Here is a 24,061-nt window from a genome sequence, read left to right on the forward strand (position 1 = left end):
GCTTCCAACTCCCCACTATTGCCTTCAAGTACCTCATAGGAGGTATTCTTAGCATGGACTCCAACTTTCCTCCCCTTGTCCACTTTCACTCACCACAGCTCCAAAGTAAAGCCATCTGCCGCCAGAGCACCCCGCCCTCTTCCATCGACATGTCGGCTCGTTTGGTCATTTTCCATCAGCATGTCGTCCGCGCCGTCCTCCGTTTCTAGATCCATCGCTCCCCTGGCAAGTGAAATATCGACCGTCCCACAGGATGAAGTGAACGGTGCATCGGGCCATCTATCAGCTTCTTTGGCATCTACGGTAGCTCAAAGTTCTGAATCATTGTCCATCGCTCTGTATTGTGAGCTTCTGGTACATGTTAGGCTCGTTACACTACTTATATCTCTGCCAACTGTTTGCAACATTACAACGCGAGCTTCACTTTCGCCGGATAGTTTACATGTCACCGTCCATCATGAGGGAGATTCGGCAACAATAAGACTACCATCGAAGGCAAAGAAAGAGAACCATTCAAATTCTTCGCTCACGCTACCTTTGGAACCTCCTAGGAAGGAGTTGAGCTTGCGATTGCAAATCGAAGAATCGACAGAGTCTAAGCTTCCCTATATGCTGCACGCTTCCGAAAGAAAGAGTAATATCATACCATGGGACGGAGCATCACTCGATGCCGTCAAAGAGCCAGCACTGTGCTGCAAGAAATGCACCTGTGTCATTGTTTCCAGCAACAATATCACAGCCTGGAAGGATCTGCCAAATGAAAATTGGGCCGAAATGATGGACTTTTGGCATTGTCACAAGCCAGATGAATCGCATCTGCATAGCTCAACGCATACGGAAGCTGTTGCAGGAAAAGGCTATGCAGCCGGCAATCGATTGAAAGCCGCCAGGGGCATAGGCTTTGTAGATCTGACAAGTTTTCTTTTCAAAGAGACCGATTGTGAGGGCGCTCGGGTAAGCCGTACCTCCACCCCCATCTCCTTCTCTTGCTTCCATTTCTTCCCTTCCCCTGCTTCAATTCTGCGCACATGCACGAAAGCTACAAAATGCTTTATGTCCACGTTACGACGGGTACAAAGAAGGCGGTCTATATCACAGTCTATGATAGCATCGTCGATACACTCGCCCAAGATTAATGGTCTTTCTACGCAGTTTCCCGTACAGCGCACCCTCCTTCTTAAAGTGATGGGTATGCCACCACGGTTACACTGAGCGGCCAGGTCGTTTCACTGTCATTTCTTCTTGAGACTTTTGGAACTGATAGGATAAGACCGAGGCTACATGAAACTAATATAATAATAGTCTGCGACCAGTATTGAGAACCAAGATGATACCTCGGTGTGTTGTTCATCCTGTAAGCAGGTACTTGGTACTATTGATGAAGCCACCGAGGGTTGGCGAGTATGGAAATGGAACCTTCACCTAAGCTCCCTACCTGCGCAAAACCTAGAGAACGCAACATCAGGTATTACATATGCTGTTCAAAAATGGATATCGGTTCAGTTACTTTCAGCGATAGATTTCCATGGAGTAAGAAAATTCCACATCCATGGCAACAACCAATCACTGGCTGAAGTTCCATCTTTACTTATTTGGATCTTCACACCCGATCTCCTGGTTTCTCACTCGTCCTTCCTCCTTCCTTCTTCCTCTTCGTCGTTTGCTGTACCTTCTTCCGGCTATGGACCCCCTGCTAGTTCACGGAGGGCTATGAAGATATTTTTCAAGGAAAGCACTTACAGGAAACCTAAACCTGGCGAATCAGAGAGTGCCTCCGTCGAGGACATTGCTTTTCCATTAGATCTTTGCAAGGAATTGAAAGAGATCTTAGTCCAAAGTCAGCAATTGCTCCCAGCTGGGGCAAAACGGTTCCAAGGATGGGAGGTGGGTCTCTTAGAGCGGTTCGATGTTGGGGAGGATAGATTAGACCAGTAGGCTTATCTTTAATGGTGTCAATATACATTTCATGCAATACTGGGTACATTGAATTTGTGCCGTTTATAATGCTTGTCCCACCGAGAATGGTTCGATGAAGCATGGTGGTGCTCTACCAACAATCAACTATCTACTTCTTACGTGCTACCACTTTTCCAGTGATCTTGCCGCTACTTTGCTTTTCTTTCGCCCCACTGCTCTTGCTGCTCGACTGCTTCGCTTTGTCACTGGACTTGCTGGCAGTTTGCTTATCTTTTCCACTGGACTTGTTGGTGCTAAGCTTCTCTTTCCCACTGGATTTGCTGCTGCTTTCCTTGTCCTTGTCCTTGTCCTTGCCACTGACTTTGCTAGTGGTTTTGCTGCTGCTTTGCCTCTCCTTTGAGATAGTCTTGCTGCTCGATGTTTTCGCTTTTTCGACAGTCTTGCTGCTACTTTGCTTGAGCTTTTCGCCAATCTTTTTGCCACTTGACTTTTCCTTCTCATCAGCCGTACTACTAGACTCCTTCTCTTTCTCTTTCTCCTTCTCTTTCTCTTTCTCGACGCCCTTGTCGCTGGTCTGCTTCTCTGTTACTTTTGTTGCTGCAGCCGGGTCTGCAACGGGCGCTGTCTTCTTGGTTCCTTTAACTTCTGGTTCTTCTGGTTCATCATCCGAGTCTTCTTCATCATCCGAATCTTCTTCAGAACTATCTTCCTCGTCATCCTCGTCGTCATCCTCGTCATCATCCTCGTCATCATCCTCGTCATCATCCTCGTCATCTTCACTGTCATCGTCATCCTCGTCTGAGGCGTCGTCGTCCTCTTCTTCCTCTGAATCATCTTCGTCGTCGTCCGAGTCGTCATCATCATCCTCAGCTGCCGGGGTGGGCTTCTTTTCTGAAGCCTTCACAGGTCCTCGATCAAGATCACTATTGTCTGCGTCCGCGTGCATGGAAGGTGGCATTTTTACGGGTGTATTTCCTGGCTTCGGCAGCGAAAACTCCTCTGCTATAGATCGCTCATTCTCTGCCTTCGCGGTAGCCGTTGCTGGGTTGGGTGTCGTAGGTAGCGGGGTAGATCGAGGAGACAATAGGCTCTTAGAGGCAGCATCTTTCGGCGTGGTAGCAGCAGAGGCGGGCGAATTAATCTTCTCGGCAAGTAGCGGGTTCGTAGTTGAGACCTTCACTGGTGTTGGCTTCTTCGAGGCTGCGACTTTAGCAGCCTCAGCACCGAGTTGGCGTATAGCCAGGTTCTGCTCTGGTGTACTCGCAGGGACCTCCTCCTTTTGAACCTTTGCAGCTGCAGTCTTGTTGGTGCTAGCAACAGCTGCTGGCTTGCGAGCAGGTACAGCAGTATATCCCAAAGCCTCTTTAAGCTCTCCATATTCATTCCATTCCTCAATCTCTTCAAGATCCTATAAGCAATGTCAGTACCATTCCTTACACTCCAATCAGTCAACATATAGGCCCCACGAACTCCAACTACAAAGCCTTCCTTCACCAGAAACGGCAATTTCTTCCCCCTTGCTCTCCTCTGGAACAAAGCTCTGGCTGTATCATCGGTGGCAGTATCCCTTCCCTGAAACGGTATCTTGTTCGCCTTGAGGATTGTCTCGATGCGAGAGGTGGCCGTGACTATGTGAGAAGAGCCCGCTGTAAGGGAAGTGAAGAGGTATATCGTTGTGTCATTGTCGTAAACACTAAGGTCCGCCATGACGGGTACCTGTAGAGTGGCGCCATCAGTTTCACAAGCACATGTAGGTAATGTGTGACAATTTCGTACTCCAGTGATGCAGAACGTGGGTCTTTTACAGCTGTACGGTGAACCAAAACACAGCTATGGTGACTCAAGCGCCAAGATAAGAGCGCGACAGAAGGTGAGGAACTGCAATGAAGGTGGTTGTTGTTGATATGGAGCTGCATGGTGGAATTGGAGCAACCCCGCCCCACGTGATATGGCGGGGCGTATCAGTATGATTTGGAAGTTATGACTTCATAGGTTTCACCACTTTCTAAGGCACCAGAAATCGCAGGTACAAAAATTTCATGAATTATGCGTATCATCTTAGAATTATCGAATTTAAGAGTTGGAATTGCAGCATGGTCGGCCATCGCCCCTTAATGTCCACCGGTTCCTCCAATCCCAGAGGCAGAGAACACCTACTAAGAATCTAGCTTCTTATCGCCGGCATCCGTTCCTTGTGATCCAGCTCTATCCGGTTCAACTTCGCGCCCAATCATCAAGTGTTCGATGTTCACTCTTGGTCCCTTGAACCACTTTCGAGCAGACACAATCCACCATATGATTACTGCTAGCATTGGGCCACCGTATACCAGGCAGGTCCAATTCATCAAATCCAGGCTACTCAAGGGGTTAAATCAGATGCGCCATAGCACGGGTATATTACTGACCTCAGTTCGGCACCAGTCACACTGGGCAAACATAGAATTGGCACCATAAGCAACACGAAGCCGGACGCAATCGTTCCCACCGCAAACGAGTATCTTCCAAGATTCCAAGGCCCAGCCCGAAATCTACTGCCAACAAAGAACACCCGTATGAAGACTGGGATTGTAAAAGCTGCTCAAAGGTAAGAATGCGTGCCGGAGGTATGTTTGGGGAAGGCATGCATCGATCACTCACCAACAAATGCTGCAATGGCTCCGATGGAGAAAAGAGCTCCAATGACAAGTTCGCCACCAAATATCATCAACAAGAGCAGTATCCCAATAACACAATTGAACCACACCGCGTTCACGGGTGTCTTCGTTAATTGATTGACCTTTTTCCAATGCTCGGAAAGAGGAAAGCAGTCGTCTCTTGCGTATGCAAACGTTACCCTTGATGCTGCAATCATGCAGCCTTGTCCCATCGCAAAGCCTGCGATGATGGTGAGCGACAAGATCGCCATAGTGATCTTCTGTGGTAGGCATTGCATAAGATAAGCAGCAAACGGCTGGCCGAGCTCGGAATTCAAGACCGCATCGATATCAACGACAGTGTAAGCGACTACGATCTGCAGAAACCAACCGAACAAGCCCCCGACGCTGGATGTCATGACAATCGCTCGTGGGGATGCCATGTTCGCATTTGAGCATTCTTCAGCAAGATGGAAGGCACTATCATAACCCGACATCGTCCAGATGACGGAGATGAAACTCATAAGCACGGATATGCCAGGTGGGTAGGCCGTTCCCTCGTAAATATCGCCCCAAACTTTGCTGGAAGATGTGAATTTAGGGAGGCCGCGGCTTTCCCGGTCAGTGCCAGCTGGTATCAATATCAGAACTATGATAAGGGCGATGAAATTGAACGTTGATCCTGCTGAGTTCAGTTGGGCCAACCATTTCGTGGGCAATGAAGACATGACCCCGTGTATCAACATGATGAAAACCGTCAAAAGGAAGGTCTGGTAATCGGTCGGGACGTATGACGGGTCTTGGATCGATGCCGCTGCCAGAATCATTGCAGCGACGCCGTAATTGACTGTCCATCCATTTAGCTCTCTCAGTGCAATAGAATAGAATTAGAGTTTCTCATACCTGAAGGAGCTGCAGTTACCTGTGCAAGCCAGTTCGACCACCCGGTAATCCATGCTGCGAATGGGCCCCAACCAGGTGGTGCCAGTACTGCCGCCCTAAATGGTGAAATGTAGTGAGCAGCTTGCCATGCATACTGCCTGCAGCTACGGTCTCACTCACGCATAGTACAATCCTCCACTAGTTGGCATGGAACTACATAGCTCCGCCATACTCATGGCCACGCATTGTATTCCGATAAGCGCGATCGGCCATCCCCAGACCATCCCTGTTCAAGATCAGCTTGCAGGACTATCAAGGCAGGTCGGAAGATGTCGTACCAGCTGTGCCCGCATAGCCCATGCCATAGTACAGCGTCGAAGCAAAAGATGGCAACAATCCCAGCACAGCAAAGGAAACACAGAATGTTGTGAATAGCGAAAACTCGCGCTTGAACTCTGCTTTGTATCCTAATGCTGCGAGAACCTCATCATCGGCACTGAAATCTTGGCCGAGGTGATACAGAGTGTCATCGGGCAGCACCGATGTTACTGGCTCGTCAACAACATTGTAGTTGTGCTCAGCGGTACTTGCTGGCATCCCTGTGGTCATAGTTAAGAATTAAAATCGACCAGAGGTGCGATAATTGCAAAATGTCTGGTGTAATGTTGTCAAGGCGCAGTTTTTCAGCTCTGACGGCGCAAGGATTAAGGAGAGCATGGTGATATATAACATGACTTGGCTGTAGTACATCGCATGGAGGCAAGACCAGTTCAGGAAGGTACACGCGACAACTACCTAGGTACTCATGTATGCACCACGTACGTATGCAAGATACGATAGGGGACTGAGGGGACCGACAATCGTCTCTAACTTATCAGCGTTGTGCTTATCAGTGGTTCCAGGTTGGGATTAGACCGGGGAGAAAGGGAGGGGGAAGGGAACAACCGCGGGGGTTGGTCGAGGAAACGAATCTCCTCACGCGCGTGTACGAGCGGACACGGCAGAATATTGCAGGGTATAGCGATTTTAGTTATCGGTGTTTTAAAGTTCGGTTCATAGCAGCATGTGCCTGTTAGTTACAGTAACATGGGAAGAACCCGTTCATTGCTCCATACATGCGCCTTTCATCTACTAGCATCGGACTAGAGATTGCTTATCTGCCCATACTCATGCACATCAGTATACCTGATTGCACATTGTACCCCAGGTCTGTTTTACGAAAGCAGAAGTCAAAGCTGTTGCAAGAGATTGGTCAGTAGTAGCTCGAGCCTTCCGCATACGATGCTTTTGTGCCTGGGAACATTCCCGGTGCACCTCTGCCCTCATTGTCTTCATCAGCGCTATCGTCTTCTTCTTCTCGATATGTAGCATCGCTGGGGTCAGGTGGGGCTCTCATGCGAACGATCGAGTCCTCGTCCAACGCCGGAACGATGAAGATCTTGGGAGTATGGTATTCCCGACCAGAAGGCATGCTTGCCAACAGAGGTTCAGATGCAGGTACACGCTGCATACCCATCTACCTTTCGTTAGTCCATCTCCAATACGGGATGTTGCGCCTGTACTCACAGTGTCGTTCAACTTTGTCCATTTCTGCAGAAGCATATCGATTACCCGTCCTTCTTCAAATTTCCCAGCGTCAGTTCCCCATCGTGCTCCCTTCTCAATCTTTCGATCTTCTCTCTTTTCCTGCCAATCCTTTTTGAACTTCGAGAATCCTGAAACCTTTGCTGACTCCTCTGTTGTTGGTGTTGCGAATCCCATTTCTTTCTTCGCTCCTATAAGCCAGGCAATGCCATCGCCAGTTTTGCTAGCAAGTTCGGCATCTATCCCCAGGAATCGACAGGCCTTTCCTTTCGCTGTTCTCCGGAGGTCGTCCACGTAGTTGACGAGAGAATCGTTCACCTTGGATGCTCCTCCTAACATAGCCTGTGCTTTTGAGGCATGCTCCGACGAAGCCAAACAGAGGCGTGCAAATAGATGGGCGCGGACTTTCGGGACTTCGACACCTTTGAACATCCAGTCCTTGTTCTGCTTGTTGCGATCCTCAATCACGACGGCTGGATAGGGATCGTCTTTCAGTACTGTGATTAAGGTAGCCTCGGCCATTGTCAGCTCAGCAAGAGCACCAAGCACCGATAGGGATAGATCCACGGCAACTGGCTGTGCGGTCCATTGACCAGCTCTATTGACAAGATATGCGTACACCGCGTTTGCATCTAGGTAGTGTTTCATGGCCGTCGTAATAGCAGTAGCTCTCTGCTCGGGTGTTGGCAGGGTTGCATTGTAAAGGACGTGAAGCTGTGCGCGAGCCTGTAGACTGTATACCGCCGCCAAAGTAGAAAGGGCGAAGAACAACTCACTCTCCAAGCTCTTGAATCTCATACGTTTTGGTTCTTGTCCAGGGAGTGTGGCTGAGAGCGTTGTCCGCCATTCCACTTCTAGCTCTTTCACTAAGACCAAATCTATCTCTTCTCCTGCACAGCTCGTCCCGCTCAATCCTGCATCAAGTGCAAAAAGGTATGGCAAATAAGCGTTGAGAGCGGAGAGGACTGCAGGCAGGTGTGAGGGTTGGGACGATTCAGGTATGCGCTTGTACCGCTTCAGGGAATCGCGCAAGACACCTCGAGCCGTCGTAGCACATAGCGGCAGTGATGGGTGCGTATTACTGCTGAAGTACTCGGTGAAAGACAGACTCGAGGTGGTCGGGAGAAGAAAAGGAAATGGCATGATGTATGAGACTCCGGCTCGAAGTTATTTTCTGTTGATGTTGCTCACTTTGTTGCTGCTATAATGGCCTCAGCTATGGCATCACTGTTGCACCCAGCTGAGTAGGATGTAGTCTGCACAGCGACACAGCCAATATGCAGTGTGTTTGTATTCAGTAAGTAGTGTTACAAATAGTAAGAGCTGGATTGCAAACAGGCTATCCGCACTGTCATATGGTGTGGGGTATGAGGCAGGTTCGTTCCCATTGATTGAGTGATTCCAAGGTTTGTATTATGTGAGCTACGTACCCAAATGCTTGGCGCTTGTCTTGTCCCAAACGTCAATTCACAGATATGGTCGGACATCACGGTATTGGACCAATAAGTGGATGCGTACAGGTACATTCAAAATGGGATGGCTTTGTCAGGTGTTGGTGAGTAATTTCTCTCCGCATGTCGATCAATTGATCGAAAGTGTCAACCACCATGTCCTTACGCCATTCCTTGAGCAGGATATCGTTTTATATATGTACAGATCAATTCCCACTGATTTCGAGAGCCTTTCCCGTGTCATTTACCACATCGTGTAGTCGCAACATCGATCTCATTCCGGTTTTGACACATAGTTTTGCTGTGCGAACAGGTATCCCTTCACCTTGGCGTCCTTCAATAGCTCAAAGTAACGTTCTAGCGAATTGCAATCAGTAAACGGCACTAGGTATTCTGCAACCATTGAAGGTATGACATTCGCTACCCAGATCCCTCGAATTTTGGGTCTTGTCATTCTCCAAGGAGGTGTGGTAAGCTTGCTCACCTCTCAAATGTCCGCACTTCTCTAGATGGTTCACACCCTCTCGGCGATAGCATTTGCCCATCTCTTCCCTAACAAGCCGCGCCATCATGCTCTTGACCCATTGTTCGCGAATGATTGCATCTTGGGCACCTTTGAGCGCCTTGTTGTCGTCGAAGTCGACTCCCTCGAAGGTAGGTGGGACTTGGGGCTTTTTGGCCAGGAACGCTTCGGACTCGGGGGTCGGCATTGTGAAAGAATTGGTTACGCACGGCTAGGATTTCGATCTCGAAGGTCTCGTGGTACTGGCACCTAGACTCGATTGCGTGCGGCGGTGGGAGGGCGGTCGAGGTGGAAGTAGATTGTGTTGTCGCAAACCGGGGAGCTTGGCGGACCTGACGATGCCAGGTCGGTCACGTGATAGTTTCCGTAACCACAATTGAGGGCCTCCGGTTGGTCAATGGCTCGCGCTAATGCTTGCACTCTCATGGCAGATTGAGCCTCTGAAGACGGCACCAATGCAACGTCTTTGAGGACTGGTAACAGAATCTTGACTCACTTTTTTTTTATCTACTATTGCCTTTTAATAGTCCAAAACCTTCTGTGGTGGCACTATCTGGGGCAAAATATTCCATTTAAATGACATCAGACATCGGACACTATGTACTGAGCACGTCACTCCCTAGCCCATCACTCATCTCGAAAAAGGCCTGATCAAGCAAGCTGAACAACAATTTTTGTCCAGCCCATTGTTCCTCAACAACACGCCTGATCTGATCTGGCGGCAGCACGAAGCCATAGTGACCAGTATCTCCCAGCTCGATCGTGTAGCTAAAGTCCGCACCTCCAATAGCATAAATGTGATCAGTGGCCGAGCCAGTGGTTCGATACAGAGTCGCTCCGCAAGGTCCGAATGTATACGTCGCTCCTGCAGTCGAAGAGTCGCGTATCTCTCGGCTGATATATGAAGCTGCCCTTGTCCACTTTGCCAGTTCAGGTGCGTACAGTGTCTCGTTGTAGCCGTATGGTGAAAGTATGTACTGGCCATAGCTATGCCAGTCTACGAACAGTTCGATACCTGAATTGGCTTTCAGCTTCCGGACGAGACTATCGAGGCCCTGTGTTTCTGGCGCGTCAGATGGCGCCTCGCCTTTGTAGTCATATGAGCATGGATTCGTCGACGCCCCACCCTTGTTGGCATCCCAGCCGAATTCCCAGTTGCGATTTATGTCGCGGCCGTAGCATGTAGAGTTTTTGGGCCCCGGCTGGCGGTTCTTTCTCCAGAGCCTCTCCGTCGTCTGGGTGTAAACGAATCCTAGAAGAGTAAATAAAAAGGTTATCGCCTATTGAAAGACTTGCGCACCATCTGGGTTGACAAAGGGAATGAAGTAGAAGTCGTAGCGGTCTAGTAGTGTTTGGATGAGAAGATCGCCATCCTTATAGCCCGTTATCAGTTTCTGTGCTATGTATTCGACCACCTATCGGCATGTTAGCTGTGTGGGGGAAATCGGCCAGACCAATGCTTGTGTAGCTCACTGGTGTAGTGATCCATTCCCCTATCTCTACAATTAGCTGGCTTTACTTCTTGGAAAACTATGGATCACCTCACTCGCATGAACGCCAGCATGATATAAAATTGATGGCTTGCCTGGGCCCTCGCTACCCCAGAAGTGCAACCCGGATATGTCTCTCCCTTCATACGACGTTCCCGACGAGAACACCTCCGAGTTGTTTGGAAATACAATATTCAAATCCTTGAAGTATTGGATATGAGCATCGTAAGCATGATACGAATCAAACCACGACAAATCGGCAATGTCTCGTTTCCACACCCGCTTAGTTTTCTGTTCTGCCTTGATTGAATCGCCGAGGTTATGGTGCATGACGCGTGACTTGAGCCCAAGGGATTTGAATTTTGATATCTCGGTGGGTGGCAATGCGATATCAAGATATCTTTCGACATCGTGGTTCCATTGATCAAATATCAGACCATTGAGCTTCTTTTGAATATGGGGTAGCTGGCTGCCCGTTGGTAAACGTAGCACTTGGTAGCCGTCGTATGACTTCTGGGTGGCAGAAGTAGCCACAGATCCTACGACTAGGACCAGTACCATCAACGAGAAGAACGACGAAGCTCGCATGGTAAGCATATGAGCAAGCAATGTCATAAAAGAATGCAGCTGATCCATGACCCAGTACACTAGAAACACTGCCTGCATCGAAGCCGAACGCAGCTGTATTTATGTGTCGAAGTTGCTCTGCAGGTGAAGTCAAATCGTGCAGACCAGGACCAAGGCAAGCGTGGCGGTACTAATGAGCATATGCAATCTACTGTACTATTAAGTATCTAGGTTGTGCGCACTCAGGGCACTCATAGCCGGCCGGTTATTTCATGTCAACCCTGGCCTCCGGCTATGTGAGCGGATCTAGCAGGAAGAGGAAGATCGCTGAGCAATTCTCCCAATGAAAAATGTGAGATGTGATATTCATTGATTCAAGCCGTATCGAATTGTGTGAGTTGCTTTGATCTATGCTAGTCACATCAATCTTACATTTCTCGAATCTTATATATTGTAGCACGACACCAGCTTCATACACAGATAATTATCCCAAGGTCGTTGCCGAAGAAGGTAGATTTTCATGGAAAGATTCAATAACATGGCAAGGCCTGCTACCAGCTTAAACATTTGGAACTTATGTGGTAGTTTCGATAGGCACAGGTTAATTGGCCTTTGGAAACAGATTGGATGAACTACAGAGCAACACAATGCATTTGCAAATGGTAGGGGTTATACAAGAAAACATTATCATTACTAATCAACAAACACAACGAAGAAAGGCTCGAAGTGTATAAGCATTTCACAGAGGAAATGTTTGGCACAGCTTGATACTCATTTTTTTAATAATTGTATGCAACAGAAGCGCCTCTGATATCAGCCCATGGGCTCGTGACTCGAGTGTCGTGCAGTGAGCACGGTCATCAAAGCATCACGCACCTCAAACTCTTCGAGGACTGCACCGAATCTATTTCAAAGTCAGCGCATGCCAGGCCGACAATCAAAGATTAACATACCCGTAGCATCGCACCTTGGCGAGGAGTTCTCCTTTGAGCACGGAAAAGTCCTCAGCGGTCAGCTGGTGAAATTTCTGGTCTTGCAGTATCATAGCCCAAGCCATGATTGGTGTGATCTCCCCGTCCAGGGGGAGTCTGTTGCTAAGGTCAAGCAACTTCATTAAATCCGGCATCTGAATGTCTGGCATTTGATGTGGATAATCCTCTTTCGTTTTAGTGGCGATGTGACTTGCTGGTGGGCAAGATGCCATCAGGGCGTGTCCACTGATGAAATCGTTTTCCGGATCATGTGCCCGCACCATCAGGTATTGGACATGGTCCATGCAAGGTCGCTCTAGACTGAGGGTTCAGGAATAGTCAGAAAGAGCGTTCCCAAGTCTAGTAACTTTCGAAAGAGAAAAAAGAGGGGAAGAAGAGGATGGGAAAACGAAATCGGAAGAAGTTCATTGCTGGGGTGGAGGAGAGAGATAGGGCGTTCGATCGTACGTTAAAACGAAATCTATCCCAATCTGATCATAATCCATCGCCGCGTTGGATGATTGATTTTGCTGGGGAGAGGCTGACTGGCCGGGCGCAGATATCGAACCCCTCGGATGAGTCGGCATGGTGGGAGGCGACGTGTACCCCGTTGAGTTCGAACTAGGTCCATAACCTCCCGATACACTCCCTGCCGAACTGTCACCGTATGAGGAGCCACCCATATGAGGCAAGCCATGGGTGACAGTGCTCGAAACGTCGAAAGATATGCCATGAGCGATAAGTAACTCTCTGAGTCTTCGATTTTCTTGCGCGAAGGCGTCACGCTCCTGCGCTGTGCTGGTGAAAGTATCTTTCAAACGAAGCACTTCTTGCTCAAGGGCCTTAATGTACATTTCTTTCCTCTCTCGATGCGTTCTATGAAACTTATCAGTACGCTCGACCAATATAAAATTGTGTTAACGCAAGTACTATACCTCTGGGCTTGACGATTCAGCTCTTGCCTGCGAGTCAACGCTGGCTTGCTGTCCGGTTTAGGGCCTCTCCTTTTAGGCGGTTGTCCATCTATGGGGGTTAGAGGGGCAGCTTCAAGTGTTGATCGAGAGTGATTGGCAAACCTCTTGTAGTCTTCTTCTCGGTCAAGTTTTTCAAGAAGCCCAGGTTTGCGAGCGGACTTTTCGAGTTGCCAGAGTCACTTGCTGTGAGATGCCATTGCGGCCTAGTCTCCACATCCGAACCAAAACTGGCCAGACTCCCCCTCCGGCTATCAATTGTGCTGATCTCAGAAAAGCACTCAGATGCGCGGCGTGAAGCTGGCGAGGGGTAGTCGACGGCCGGGCCGGACATGGAGTAGGCAGCCGGCATGGTCAGCATATCGGAACCCCACGAAACATAACGAGCATGCGACATATGGAAAGAAAAGCCGAATTAGAGAAGGAAGGAAGTGAAAGGGGTAGTGGGTAGAACTTTGGTGCAGAATTAAAGCAGAATTATGGTGATTGAGTGCGGGATCGAGAGCCTGGACTCATTGTGAAAGACAGGACGACCTTGTATATGTATCTGGATATTGTGTAGACGTAGTAGGTGGGCAGGCTGGTAGGCAGGCAGGCAGGTAGGTAGGACAAAGCTCAGGAATACAAGAGTCCATGCATTTGAACGGCTGCTGGGTGTGCCGAATGGTCCAGCGAGGATTGCCATTATGCTCTCCATTCATCGGCACTGCTCCGACAAGACTCTCGCCGTGCCTCTGTGAAGTATTCTAGGATGAAACGCTTCAGAGAGGAAGAGTGTCGTTGGAGCAGGCCAATACGGGGAGTGGTCGGGGTGCCAAGAGAGACGGGGTAGGCGGTGATGCTGGTCGTAAGGCAAGGACAAAACGCGATAGACGTCAAACGCGAACGCAGTTCAAGCAACCAGGGTTAACGTCTGGAAGAAATATGACTTACCATAATCGTTATGATGATTTGTGTTCGCTTCTGCCCGTGGAGAATCGGGCGTCAGAGCAGACATTGTTGAATCTGTGTTGAGAGTGTTCTCGTTTTTCGACCCTATATCATGCTTCTCTCATCTATAGCTCGACAGAGGTGTTGCTACGATAGAGTTTGACCTTGTCACAGCTGGGGCAAGCGAGAGAAGGTGAGTAGGATCGAGCCGGATCGAACAGAGATTCGAACGGCGTTGATCCTGTCAGTACGAGCTGGCGGCGCGAGATTGAGTAGGTATGAAAGGGGTTCTACAGCCAGCAAGTCGAATGTTAGCAACGCTCAGAGGGATATATATCTCTCGGATTACGCTGACGGAGGTCCGGAACAAGGTATTGAAGAATGAGAGGAGAGATAGAGAGATAGAGAGTTAGAGAGAGCGAGGCGAGCCTATAGCGGGGTGTAGCAATGCGCGCAGAAGAGCAGAGTCAGCAGGCGGGCGTAGGGTACGACTGCCGGGGTGGCTGTGCTGTGTAGCTGTATTATAGCTTTGTAGAGGGTAGTGGAGGTGGCTGTCTGTGTAGCTTGGTAGCTGTCGCAAGTGGGTATGAGGCAGGGCGGAGGTGGAGGAGGAGGGAAAGGAAGAAGAAGAATGACGGGAGAGGATGGGAATGGAAGGAGTACGGAGTAGGGATCAATTAATTAGATGGATGATGGCAAAGTAGATGGTAATTAAAATTGTGAAATGTATTATTGTACTCCGTACTCCCTCTCCGTGCTCGTGCTGTAGTGTAGGTAGTAGTTACTTGCCTTCAATTACGAGTGGCGGGCGAAGAGCGAGTGGTAGTACTCGTGGTTGGGACTTAGTGGTGGCACTGGTGGGTGCGGACCAGACGGAGCGGGGCACTCGGGGCTGCCCAAAGACAGATGGATGCTCGCTGGTACAAGGTACAAGGTACCTCATATGTAACTAGAGAGTGAGTAATAATGTGTACGTGTAACTATACTTACTTGTACGATACGATACGATCTTATTCATAGATCTGTAGTACGGAGTACTGTGCTCCGTACATGTGAATGTGAATTTCTCAATGCTATCATTATTGAAGTCGACTTGTTATATACTTTGCACCTTAGATATAGGTAACTACCTAGGTAGGCATCTAGCATAGAAGTACAGAGTACGGAGTACTTGTACATACATAGGTACACAAGTGCCTGGGTAGGTTATAACGCAGAGGTAGTATTATGCCATTTTCTACGCCGTGCTCCGTACCAGATACTCAAATAACCAACTGCTTGTCTATATCGACAACTTTATCACTCGTAGAACAGTCACCGGTAGATCAACTCCGAGTTAAAGGCGCTACTCGTGAGATACCAGATACCTAATGTCAGATGGAGTCGATTTCCGCTCTCTAGTTGTTCCCTTTCCATCCCTTTTCCCTCGACTTTGGAGGAAATCCCGGCCATTGGCTAACTACAAGTAGGTAAGTTGAGGTTAACCGAGTTTATCGATAGGCTGGCTATTTGGAATTCCGCAACACTTCTTGCAACAGCAACCCTCAGACTGTCAGTAACATTGCCACAGTAGGAAGAGTCCAAAACACAACAAGATACAGTTCGGAATTGCTGCGCTAATTGTAAGACAGTATTCCTCTTTGAGACACTGCGACTCGATATCAAGTTACACAACAGCGCATGTACGCTCGCCCTGTATCTGTAGACATAGTTGTATATAACATATGGAGAATCCATCTACCCACCCACCCATCCTGTATCAGCTCATGGGTAGTGGTGGGTGTATGTAGTTGGAAATGCGGAGGTAATACATTTTCATGCTGCCTACAGCCACAGCAGTGCCAGGGGCATAACTCCCTCCTCGTATTGTAGACCGTTGATGTGTCTAGACTTTCAGAGATCCCCAAGCTTATTCCAGCAACAGGAGTCTGGGCTTTCGTTCGTGGCAACCCTAATCAGCACAGTCTTCAATGGAATAAACCTGGTCCTAAACATCTCTGGTGTTCATGCGTAGTTCCGTCTGGGACTTATCGTGGTTCGATCGAACCGGAGCTCAGCTCAACTCCTTCTCCATGGTCCATCTCAAGAATATCACATATTGATTTGACAGAATTTCGTGATTTGAAATCTGCGACGAGCATGTGACTGCGCGTCTTCTTCATATACATCCATTCGTCTACATATCTCTTCTAACTATGCCGCTGGATCTGCCTCTTCCACGCATGAATTGCGCTTAAGGGCCTATCACAACTGCGCTTTTGGCTTGTTTTGGAGGATACCTTCGATTTCTTCCATGACCTCTGCAGTCAACTTCGGGAGCAGCTTCAGCGCTTTGCAGTTGTCGTGTACTTGTTGAGGCTTCGTTGCACCGAGTATGATAGTGCTGACATTCTCACTGATCGACATTAGCTGCGCCCTTTGACCATTTGAGAGCGGAAGACCTAAGATCACTTACTTTTTCGCTGCCCAGGCAAGGGAAAGCTGAGCAGTGGTTCCCCCCAGCCTCTCAGCGATCTTGCCCAATTTCCTCACCTTCTCGAGCTTTGCCTTTCCTTCGTCTGACTCAAGCATCTTCAGCGAGTCACCGAAAAACTCCTTGTTCGTGGCAAATCGAGAGCCTTCGGGAATACCCTTGTCGTACTTGCCCGTCAGCAGGCCGGAAGCAAGAGGGCTCCAGATGGTGGTACCATATTGGTACTTCTTGTACAGGGGTGCATATTCCTGTTCGAACCTTTCTCTGTGGAAGGCGTTATATTGTGGTTGTTCCACAATGGGTGCAATGAGGTTGTATTTCTCAGCAACGTCAATGGCCTCTTGGATCTGCTGCGCCGACCATTCGGATGTGCCCCACTACGAGACAGTTAACAACGACCCATGATGTCAGATGATTAAGACGGCTACTTACATAGTATGTTAGGTTCAATTGGATGGCCTGTGTGAAAGCTTCGACAATTTCCTTCATGGGGACATTGGGATCGAAGCGATGGGCAAAGTAGACGTCCACGTATGGCTGTTGAAGACGTGCGAGCGAACTCTTCAACCCCTCAACGATGTGCTTCTTCGAAAGACCCCTACCAGAGTGTCAGTAAGCCCAATGTTAAGACACCTTTTAAGTGAGAAACGCAGTTCCGTACCTCGTGTTCGGCTCTTGTCGTCCAGTGCCAAAGAAGACCTGTATTGTAGGTTGAGTACACTAGGCGCGCAAGCTAAGCTCTTCAGTGGCTTACCTTGGTACTCAAAACATACTCATCCCGTGGCCAAGCGAGCTCCTTCAAAGCTTGTCCCATCTCAACCTCACACTCGCCTTTGCTGTAGACCTCTGCTGTGTCGAAGAAATTGATGCCATTGTCCCAGGCGGCTTGCATGCAGTCCTTGACGATGTTACCCTTCTGCGTACCACCATATGTCAACCAGCCTCCTAGAGAGAACACGGACACCTTTAACCCCGCAGGACCTAAGCGGCGGAATTCCATGTCGTGCGCTTCATATTTGCTTTCAACGGCAACCATTGTGACGTATTTATTCAGAGGTGCGAGTGGTGGATAGTTGTGGTAATGAAATTTGATGGAAGAAAAGTGGTCGTTACACCAAAGATATAATTCTGTTCTGTTTGATGGGAAACTTCATTTGTCATCCACTGGTGGTGTTAACTGGAGATTCGCGTCGAATTGCCGAGGTGGCATGTATTTACGTCACCTATTCCCGTGTAGATTGTATGTACACAGGAGGTACCTACGGGTGCTCTGCGTTGTCTTCAATTCATTATTATTTTCATTATTACTCCGAGATCGCATTGTGGGGCATCCCACATCTTGTCTACAATAAACATACTGTTTATCGTCCTGCACATTATCGAAGAAAACTCTACTCCTCCCCCACCAGTGTTCTTCCTCAGAAGCATTATATGGCGGTTAAATCTCCGAATGAGCGGCTCGCAACTAATGACTGTTTCGGGAAGGTCACTTTTCTTGCAGCAACACAGTATTAACGACCTTGGTACTCCCTACTCCATACGCACAATACTCACAACAATGGGACATATGATCCTTATTAGTTTCAATGTTGACCCTCAATAACGAGACACAATTCCACAAAGAAAGATTCCACACATCACCCTTCGCTCGCCATTCTACCTCGTGACGCGTGTGCTCATTGTAGCGTGTCGTTTCCCCCTCAAGGGATCAAGGGATGCAGCCAAAACCTGACCCATTTCCCCTCAAAATGCTTGATATAACATTATCAGGCTCTAGACAGTACAGCATCTTGAGGATCTGGCCCATCGATGCGCTAGAGGGAGTCGCGATCCGCTCTCTCTCATCGACCATAGCTACCTACTCGGATTACCTTGCCCTAATTGTTCCTGGTACACGGGGTATCTATGGCTCCAATGTCTATCTGGAGCTGTCCTGAAAATAAAAGGTAGACTTTGGTACTTAGAACTAGGTCCTGGGCCTGAATACCCCATTCCAGGAAAATGTTTCGTTACACAGTACTGTGGGTTGCACATGCTCTCTCTTCCAAGGGTGTGCCGTATATACCTTGCCCTTTCTCAGGTGTGCAGCACCAATTCATCCCAATCGGGAGCTACGCAGTTGTCGTAGCGCTTGTAATGCTCGTCCTCTCCTGGGCTGTAACCAATAGTGCACAAAGAAACTAATCATCGTGCGATCCTGCAAGGAATATTTAAGATTTCCAAGATCAGCACCGTTGTTCAGCCAAGTAATCTTCACACCTTTGCCCAGGTTGGGATACCTATCGGGCGGGGTATGCAGGTGGCCAAGACAGTGTTTCAATATAAAGGAGCATCTCGACCAACGCCCTGGCGTACAGGATCTCCTCTTGTGACATCAATTGCGTCCCCAGGCTCCTACAAGTATTAGGTACCTCCCCAGGGCTCAGCTCCAGCTAAACGGCAAGATGGCAACGAAAGAACAACAACCACCACAACAGCCTCCATTGACTAGCGACGTGCATGATGACACGATTTCAGAGAAAGGGAGGGCAGTCGAGAATGAGAAAATTGAGACGGGGGTTCGTGATTATCCAGACGATGCACCCAAAACAGACCCTGCGGAGATAAGACTTGTGCGCAAAATTGATTGGCGGCTGATGGTAGGTATCCAAAGCATAGCAATAACCCAGAGTACTAACTTTTGTTATAGCCAACACTTTGTACCATGTACTTCCTCAACTATGTCGATCGAAATGCAATTGCTCAAGCACGTCTCAATGACCTGGAGGATGACCTTGGAATGACTGGTATTGAATTCAATACTGCAGTCAGCATGTACGGACGATATAGCTTGGTTTTGTTGAAGTATAATGCTTACTTTCGCCAGTCTTTTTGTTGGCTATGTGCTCATGCAGATACCTTCAAATATGCTGATCACCCGTGTTCGACCAGGAATCTGTAAGTATACCTTTCCACACTCTCCATCGCCTCCTTTAGCCATCTTCTTTGCTGTGTGCTGTAGCGCAAAGTTGCATTGCGGGTTGGGGAGGTTGCCCAAGTTGCAGTCACAAACGAATACTTCCGGTCGTACATGGTCAAACGATACGCTCATAGGTATTTTTGAGACCACCCATCACTGCAGTCAGACCAATTGTTATCCATTCCAAGCAAAAGTCATAAACCTTTGGCAATTCAACAATAAAACCCGGCAGTCCAGTAGCGCCACAGCGGAACAAGAAACGCGCGATTTCCAATGGCTGACTTTGTTCTACACAGATATGAGTGCTTGGATGGTTGTCTGGGCAATCGTTTCTGCATGCACGGGTTTAGTACAGAACTATGCGGGCCTCGTTGTCTGTCGATTTTTTCTTGGAGTGACCGAGGTATGGAGACCGAAAACAAGATCTAATGTCATGTGTGTAACTAGATTGATTGATCATGTATTAGGCACCTTTTTACCCCGGAGCCACTTATATGTTGTCGATATTCTACACCCGCAAAGGTAGGCTGAAGCACATTGTTTACAGATACCTAACTAACATACTCTTGCAAAGAACTTGCGACTCGAATTGCTCTGTTGTACTGCGCACAGATTCTAGCCACTGGATTCTCTGGCCTGATTGCTGCCGGTATCTTCGCTGGTATGGATGATCTGAGAGGCATAGCTGGTTGGCGATGGCTCTTCATCGTGTTCGTAGCCTCTTTTCCACTTCGTTTCAATATTTTTCTCACACAACATGGCTGATATCTAACAGAGAAGGCGCAATCACCGGCGTCGTTGCGCTGCTTGGCTTTGCTTTTCTCCCAAATACTCCCCTCACCACACATTGGCTGACGCCCGAGGAAAGAGAACTTGCACATGGGCGTATGGAGCGTGATAAGATTGGCGATTCGCAGGATAATGCCAGTGCATTCGAGGGACTGAAACAGGCCTGTAGGGATCGACGAACTTGGCTCTTCTGCCTGATGCAGAACTTCCATCTCAGCGCTTGTTCCTTCAATTCCTTCTTTCCAACGTAAGTATATCCTCACTACTCCCGATGTAGGAATGATATTCTGACCAAAGGTCCCACACACAGTGTCGTCAAGACGATTGGGTTCAACAGAACCATAACGCTTGTGTTGACTTGCCCGCCTTTCATATTCGCAGGTGCAGCAGGTATTCTCACTGGCTGGAGCTCTGGACGCATGCAGGAAAGGACATGGCATATCACCATCGGCTTACTTGTTGCTGTTGTCGGCTTCGTGATCGCTGCTAGCACATTGAACACTGCCGGCAGATACATAGCATGCTTTATATTCCCAGTGGGAGCCTACTCTGTCAACTCCGTCATCATCGGGTGGGCGTCGTCCACACTCAGCCAAACGAAGGAGAAGAAAGCAGTATGTCACTAGCTCCCTCTAAGTTGTTTCGTACTAATTGGTATATTATAGGTTGTTCTCGCTATGACCAACGTAGCGGGCCAAATTGGTTACATTTATGGACCTTATCTGTGGCCCTCATCTGACGGACCCCGGTACGGTATCGGGTTCGGTGCATCTGCTGGATTCGCCCTGCTATCCATTGTATGTGCCTGGGTCATAAGGGCGTGGCTCGTAAAGGAGAACCACAACATTAGGAGATCAACATCCGAGCATGTTAATCTGTATGTGTATTAAGCTATCGATTGATCGACGAACTTCTGTTAGCCTGTTGGCATATAGATACTGGGATTTCCAGGTATGATACAAGGTAGCCTATCAATAGCATTTTCGGGTTGCTCGAAGCTGCAGCTCGTAATGCATACAATGCACATGTTCACGAGTGCTCCTATTCTGTTACATTACATATCTCCAACTACACGACATGTGAAATTAGTGGTGTCTGATAATAGATTGTCGCATAAGCGTCAGAGAACGCGGTCAAACATCCAGTCTTTTCGATGTGCCCAGAGTTTATACCATTGATGACGGCTTTTATGACGCACTCCAGGCGTTGGAAGATCAAATGCATTTATCGAATATCGAAAACAAAAAGAGGGGTAACTAGGCACTCAACGATTTTCCTCGATACAACACAACTTATAGCAAACATAGCATTCATCTTCCGCACTCTCCTATGAATGAACACGTCACGTTCGTTTTTTTTTTGGCAAAGTGGGTAATATGAATACGGGTCGGTTGATGACCTCTGATTTCGGCGTCACTGTTTTCAAACTGTCCAAAAACATGGGTCAAAGGATGTAGCCGCTTTAAATTTAATATAAATCTTCATATAAACTGATGAATATATTCGCAGTCACCCTTTATTGTAATGAACAGATATGATATTTCTATCTAAAAAAAATATACTGATTTTGAATGGGTTCGAGGTCCGTGTTCTAGTGTCGTTACGACCAGTCCCTCGATAAGCTCTGATACATTTTTTATGACTTTCCAAGGATCCAAAGCTCACCATTCGTAGAAGTATCACTGGTCATGAACAAGCGACCGCCCTTATCAAAAGCCAGACCTGCAGGCCTGAAGCATCCCGAGCTAAAGCTTGGGCCGTTGCCCTGACATTTTTCGACGTTGGGGTTCCAAAAGATGTCAACGGCGCCCGTGGTGCTCGAAAGCGGCGCTGTGGGGTTGTACTGTCCGTCAGCACCCTTCGTAAAGGGAACGGCGACGAGCTTGAATCCCGTGGTAGGGTTTCTGTTCCACGAACCGTGGTATGAGATGTACATGTTGGTGTTGTCGGCGTCGAACTTGCAATCAATTGGCGCAGAGTGCGGGAAAAGGGTGAGCTTGGGAGCAACCGCCTGCTCCTTGCAAGTATCGTCGTTGAAAGTACTGTTGGGCGCCTGGACAAACCAATCGCCAACATTGAACTTCTTGTCGGTGAAGTCGCTAGGTTGCCACACGGTGAAGCATGTAGGATAGCCATACCAATTGTCATTTGGCTTGGTAACGTCACCCATGTAATGAATCTTCTCTCCAGGATTGTTTTGATGGACATCCTTGGACTGGCCATTGACCGTCCGTTTGAAGTCATCACCGCTGTTCTCTACACCCCAGAGCCTAAAGTTGGGTCAGCATGAACTTCTGAGATGGGTTCGATCATGGAGTAGCCTCACATATTGTTGTTGTCAAATGTTATGCCAACGTCGTTACGCTGGCCGTAGCCCGCGTTCCAACCACCAGACACATAATTATAACCTCCACTTGGAGCTGCGGCTAGATCGAAGACTTTGATGATAGCACGGCCGGTCTTCGGGCTAGATGAAGCTTGATCGATGTTTGCGTTGGATCCATGGGAGACAACTAGAAGGTTCGGTTTGTGAGGTGCGATGGCCAATGTACGTGTCAGGTGAGACCCGCCATTAACCATGCCAGTAATGATGGTAGCTCGAGTACCAACCGATCCTGCTGCGGCATCATATGGCCAAGAATACACTTGTGTCATCGAGCTGGCGTACAATGTCTTTCCATCGACACTGAGTGCAATCCCATGATTTAGACTGTTGAGGGATACCAACATCTTGGTAGAGGTAATGCACCCATCAGTGCCCATGACGTGATATGAGATGCCCTTGCCAGACTGTACGACGAGCATATTGCCAGCAGTATCGAATTGAATAGATCGAGGGCTGGTCAAGCCTCCGGCGATCTTGGTGGCTTTCCATCCGCTTGCTAGCACTCCCTGGAATGCCGGATTGCCAGCTCCAGAGCAGGAAGCCGGAATCGCAGCCTTGATAGGCTTTACCGTAGCGGAGGGCTTCACACTTGTGACAATAGTGGTTGGCACCGAACTTACGACTGGCTCGGTGGGAACGGCCGGGGCATCCAGCAAATTAGCTTTGACCAATGCGTCGAAGTTATCAATCCGGGCGGCGTTCAAATCGTGAGTCCACTTGCCGTAGGCTTCGTGGACATTGAAGGCGGAGGTATTGCTTGCAGGGTTCTCCACAGCGCCCGCACCGTATGCCCAAGCAAATTCAGTGGTACCATTTGCAGGTAGCGCATATCTTGTATCGTCATTGGCTTGCCAACCTGTGCAACCCTTGCAAAGAGCAGTGACAGTATAATGTGTGTCATTAGACTGCGTTCCCTTGAGATAGATATGATGCGCCTCGTCATAAGGTAACGGCATACTGATGCCACTGCAACATATAAGCATCATTCCAATGAAAATACGAGGAGCAAAGGACTTGACATACAATGCGAATCGCGAAGAAATCGTTGCAGATTTCCCATTCTTCCACGCAACAGATAGTGGGTTCCATACCATTGTACCGCCCCAAGCCAGGGCTGCCCAGTAGTGCTTCACAGGGGATGTGATGGTGATGATTGCATCATAAGGGTCAGCGGCGTTCTTAGGAAGAGCAATTCCAAAGTATATCCCCGACTCTGGATCCGAGTACCCGGAGTAACAGATCTTTGACGTAGCATCACATGAGACCTTTGAAGCGACCGTATTATCTTGTGCAGAGACTTACATTCGTCAGGTGAATACTATCAATCATGGAAAGCACTTACCTGTACTGGTAAGTGCAAGGACACCACTTAGCACTTGAATGGAACGCATCTTGAATCAGAGACTAAAGTTACGAAATCACTGCCTGATGATACCATCGAATTGGCAACAGTACTCTTTTTATGTACGGTGGATGCCCCTTGGTGAGGTCGGCTGGAGAACGCCACAGATGACGCCGAATCTCCACCATGAGCA

At 48.5% G+C, this 24,061-nt stretch overlaps 10 protein-coding genes across 10 annotated transcripts; 2 read left to right on the forward strand and 8 right to left on the reverse strand.

Moving 5' to 3' along the window:
- The first annotated feature begins 17 nt into the window (after positions 1 to 17).
- BU24DRAFT_424120 (uncharacterized protein) lies at positions 18 to 1,968 on the forward strand. The gene is made up of 2 exons (XM_033528424.1): positions 18 to 954; positions 1,303 to 1,968. The coding sequence occupies exons 1-2, from the start codon at positions 181 to 183 to the stop codon at positions 1,933 to 1,935; spliced, it is 1,407 nt and encodes a 468-aa protein (XP_033381459.1). The 5' UTR covers positions 18 to 180; the 3' UTR covers positions 1,936 to 1,968.
- BU24DRAFT_442288 (uncharacterized protein) lies at positions 1,919 to 3,772 on the reverse strand. The gene is made up of 3 exons (XM_033530515.1): positions 3,694 to 3,772; positions 3,397 to 3,633; positions 1,919 to 3,325 (listed from the first exon to the last, which is right to left on the reverse strand). The coding sequence occupies exons 2-3, from the start codon at positions 3,622 to 3,624 to the stop codon at positions 2,066 to 2,068; spliced, it is 1,488 nt and encodes a 495-aa protein (XP_033381460.1). The 5' UTR covers positions 3,625 to 3,633; positions 3,694 to 3,772; the 3' UTR covers positions 1,919 to 2,065.
- A 301-nt stretch (positions 3,773 to 4,073) lies between these two features.
- BU24DRAFT_349647 (amino acid transporter) lies at positions 4,074 to 6,029 on the reverse strand (the record flags this gene model as incomplete). The annotated part of the gene is made up of 6 exons (XM_033523612.1): positions 4,074 to 4,275; positions 4,308 to 4,491; positions 4,555 to 5,397; positions 5,454 to 5,548; positions 5,613 to 5,718; positions 5,771 to 6,029. The coding sequence occupies 6 exons, from the start codon at positions 6,027 to 6,029 to the stop codon at positions 4,074 to 4,076; spliced, it is 1,689 nt and encodes a 562-aa protein (XP_033381461.1).
- Positions 6,030 to 6,684: 655 nt separating this feature from the next.
- BU24DRAFT_350231 (pH-response regulator protein-like protein palC) lies at positions 6,685 to 8,159 on the reverse strand (the record flags this gene model as incomplete). The annotated part of the gene is made up of 2 exons (XM_033523634.1): positions 6,685 to 6,948; positions 6,999 to 8,159. 2 exons carry the CDS (start codon positions 8,157 to 8,159, stop codon positions 6,685 to 6,687), a joined length of 1,425 nt encoding a protein of 474 aa, XP_033381462.1.
- Positions 8,160 to 8,523: 364 nt separating this feature from the next.
- BU24DRAFT_424126 (NADH-ubiquinone oxidoreductase 12 kDa subunit mitochondrial precursor) lies at positions 8,524 to 9,450 on the reverse strand. The gene is made up of 2 exons (XM_033528425.1): positions 8,952 to 9,450; positions 8,524 to 8,824 (listed from the first exon to the last, which is right to left on the reverse strand). The coding sequence occupies exons 1-2, from the start codon at positions 9,175 to 9,177 to the stop codon at positions 8,742 to 8,744; spliced, it is 309 nt and encodes a 102-aa protein (XP_033381463.1). The 5' UTR covers positions 9,178 to 9,450; the 3' UTR covers positions 8,524 to 8,741.
- Positions 9,451 to 9,469: 19 nt separating this feature from the next.
- BU24DRAFT_393620 (zinc carboxypeptidase) lies at positions 9,470 to 11,041 on the reverse strand (the record flags this gene model as incomplete). Its single annotated transcript, XM_033525202.1, has 4 exons — positions 9,470 to 10,242; positions 10,291 to 10,405; positions 10,464 to 10,483; positions 10,537 to 11,041. 4 exons carry the CDS (start codon positions 11,039 to 11,041, stop codon positions 9,587 to 9,589), a joined length of 1,296 nt encoding a protein of 431 aa, XP_033381464.1. The 3' UTR covers positions 9,470 to 9,586.
- Positions 11,042 to 11,860: 819 nt separating this feature from the next.
- BU24DRAFT_434247 (uncharacterized protein) lies at positions 11,861 to 13,323 on the reverse strand (the record flags this gene model as incomplete). Its single annotated transcript, XM_033530017.1, has 5 exons — positions 11,861 to 11,951; positions 12,001 to 12,339; positions 12,487 to 12,894; positions 12,954 to 13,041; positions 13,095 to 13,323. The coding sequence occupies 5 exons, from the start codon at positions 13,321 to 13,323 to the stop codon at positions 11,861 to 11,863; spliced, it is 1,155 nt and encodes a 384-aa protein (XP_033381465.1).
- A 2,840-nt stretch (positions 13,324 to 16,163) lies between these two features.
- Positions 16,164 to 17,428, reverse strand: BU24DRAFT_351190 (voltage-gated potassium channel subunit beta-1 channel subunit beta-1; the record flags this gene model as incomplete). The annotated part of the gene is made up of 5 exons (XM_033523679.1): positions 16,164 to 16,314; positions 16,375 to 16,769; positions 16,825 to 16,990; positions 17,054 to 17,091; positions 17,147 to 17,428. The coding sequence occupies 5 exons, from the start codon at positions 17,426 to 17,428 to the stop codon at positions 16,164 to 16,166; spliced, it is 1,032 nt and encodes a 343-aa protein (XP_033381466.1).
- Positions 17,429 to 18,583: 1,155 nt separating this feature from the next.
- Positions 18,584 to 21,043, forward strand: BU24DRAFT_230810 (MFS general substrate transporter). The gene is made up of 9 exons (XM_033522164.1): positions 18,584 to 19,031; positions 19,082 to 19,206; positions 19,259 to 19,329; positions 19,648 to 19,754; positions 19,819 to 19,873; positions 19,926 to 20,061; positions 20,127 to 20,387; positions 20,451 to 20,754; positions 20,806 to 21,043. The coding sequence occupies exons 1-9, from the start codon at positions 18,837 to 18,839 to the stop codon at positions 21,028 to 21,030; spliced, it is 1,479 nt and encodes a 492-aa protein (XP_033381467.1). The 5' UTR covers positions 18,584 to 18,836; the 3' UTR covers positions 21,031 to 21,043.
- A 702-nt stretch (positions 21,044 to 21,745) lies between these two features.
- On the reverse strand, positions 21,746 to 23,855 carry BU24DRAFT_442296 (iron reductase domain protein; the record flags this gene model as incomplete). Its single annotated transcript, XM_033530516.1, has 5 exons — positions 21,746 to 22,410; positions 22,467 to 23,107; positions 23,147 to 23,492; positions 23,550 to 23,791; positions 23,829 to 23,855. The coding sequence occupies 5 exons, from the start codon at positions 23,853 to 23,855 to the stop codon at positions 21,777 to 21,779; spliced, it is 1,890 nt and encodes a 629-aa protein (XP_033381468.1). The 3' UTR covers positions 21,746 to 21,776.
- Between the last annotated feature and the right edge of the window lie 206 nt (positions 23,856 to 24,061).

Source organism: Aaosphaeria arxii, assembly GCF_010015735.1.
Source record: "Aaosphaeria arxii CBS 175.79 unplaced genomic scaffold BU24scaffold_6, whole genome shotgun sequence".
Lineage (NCBI taxonomy): Eukaryota > Fungi > Ascomycota > Dothideomycetes > Pleosporales > Aaosphaeria > Aaosphaeria arxii.

Excerpts from the sequence above, each read along its gene's own strand:
- BU24DRAFT_442288 (XM_033530515.1), bottom strand. The coding sequence starts at position 3,624 with ATGGCGGACCTTAGTGTTTACGACAATGACACAACGATATACCTCTTC. Across the intron at positions 3,326-3,396 it reads TTCTGGTGAAGGAAGGCTTT|GATCTTGAAGAGATTGAGGA; the intron begins GTAGTTGGAGTT and ends CATTGCTTATAG.
- BU24DRAFT_424126 (XM_033528425.1), bottom strand. The coding sequence starts at position 9,177 with ATGCCGACCCCCGAGTCCGAAGCGTTCCTGGCCAAAAAGCCCCAAGTC. Across the intron at positions 8,825-8,951 it reads GAAGTGCGGACATTTGAGAG|AACGTTACTTTGAGCTATTG; the intron begins GTGAGCAAGCTT and ends GCAATTCGCTAG.
- BU24DRAFT_424120 (XM_033528424.1), top strand. The coding sequence starts at position 181 with ATGTCGTCCGCGCCGTCCTCCGTTTCTAGATCCATCGCTCCCCTGGCA. Across the intron at positions 955-1,302 it reads CCGATTGTGAGGGCGCTCGG|TCTGCGACCAGTATTGAGAA; the intron begins GTAAGCCGTACC and ends ATATAATAATAG.
- BU24DRAFT_230810 (XM_033522164.1), top strand. The coding sequence starts at position 18,837 with ATGGCAACGAAAGAACAACAACCACCACAACAGCCTCCATTGACTAGC. Across the intron at positions 19,755-19,818 it reads TTTTTCTTGGAGTGACCGAG|GCACCTTTTTACCCCGGAGC; the intron begins GTATGGAGACCG and ends ATCATGTATTAG. Across the intron at positions 20,062-20,126 it reads TGGCGATGGCTCTTCATCGT|AGAAGGCGCAATCACCGGCG; the intron begins GTTCGTAGCCTC and ends GATATCTAACAG.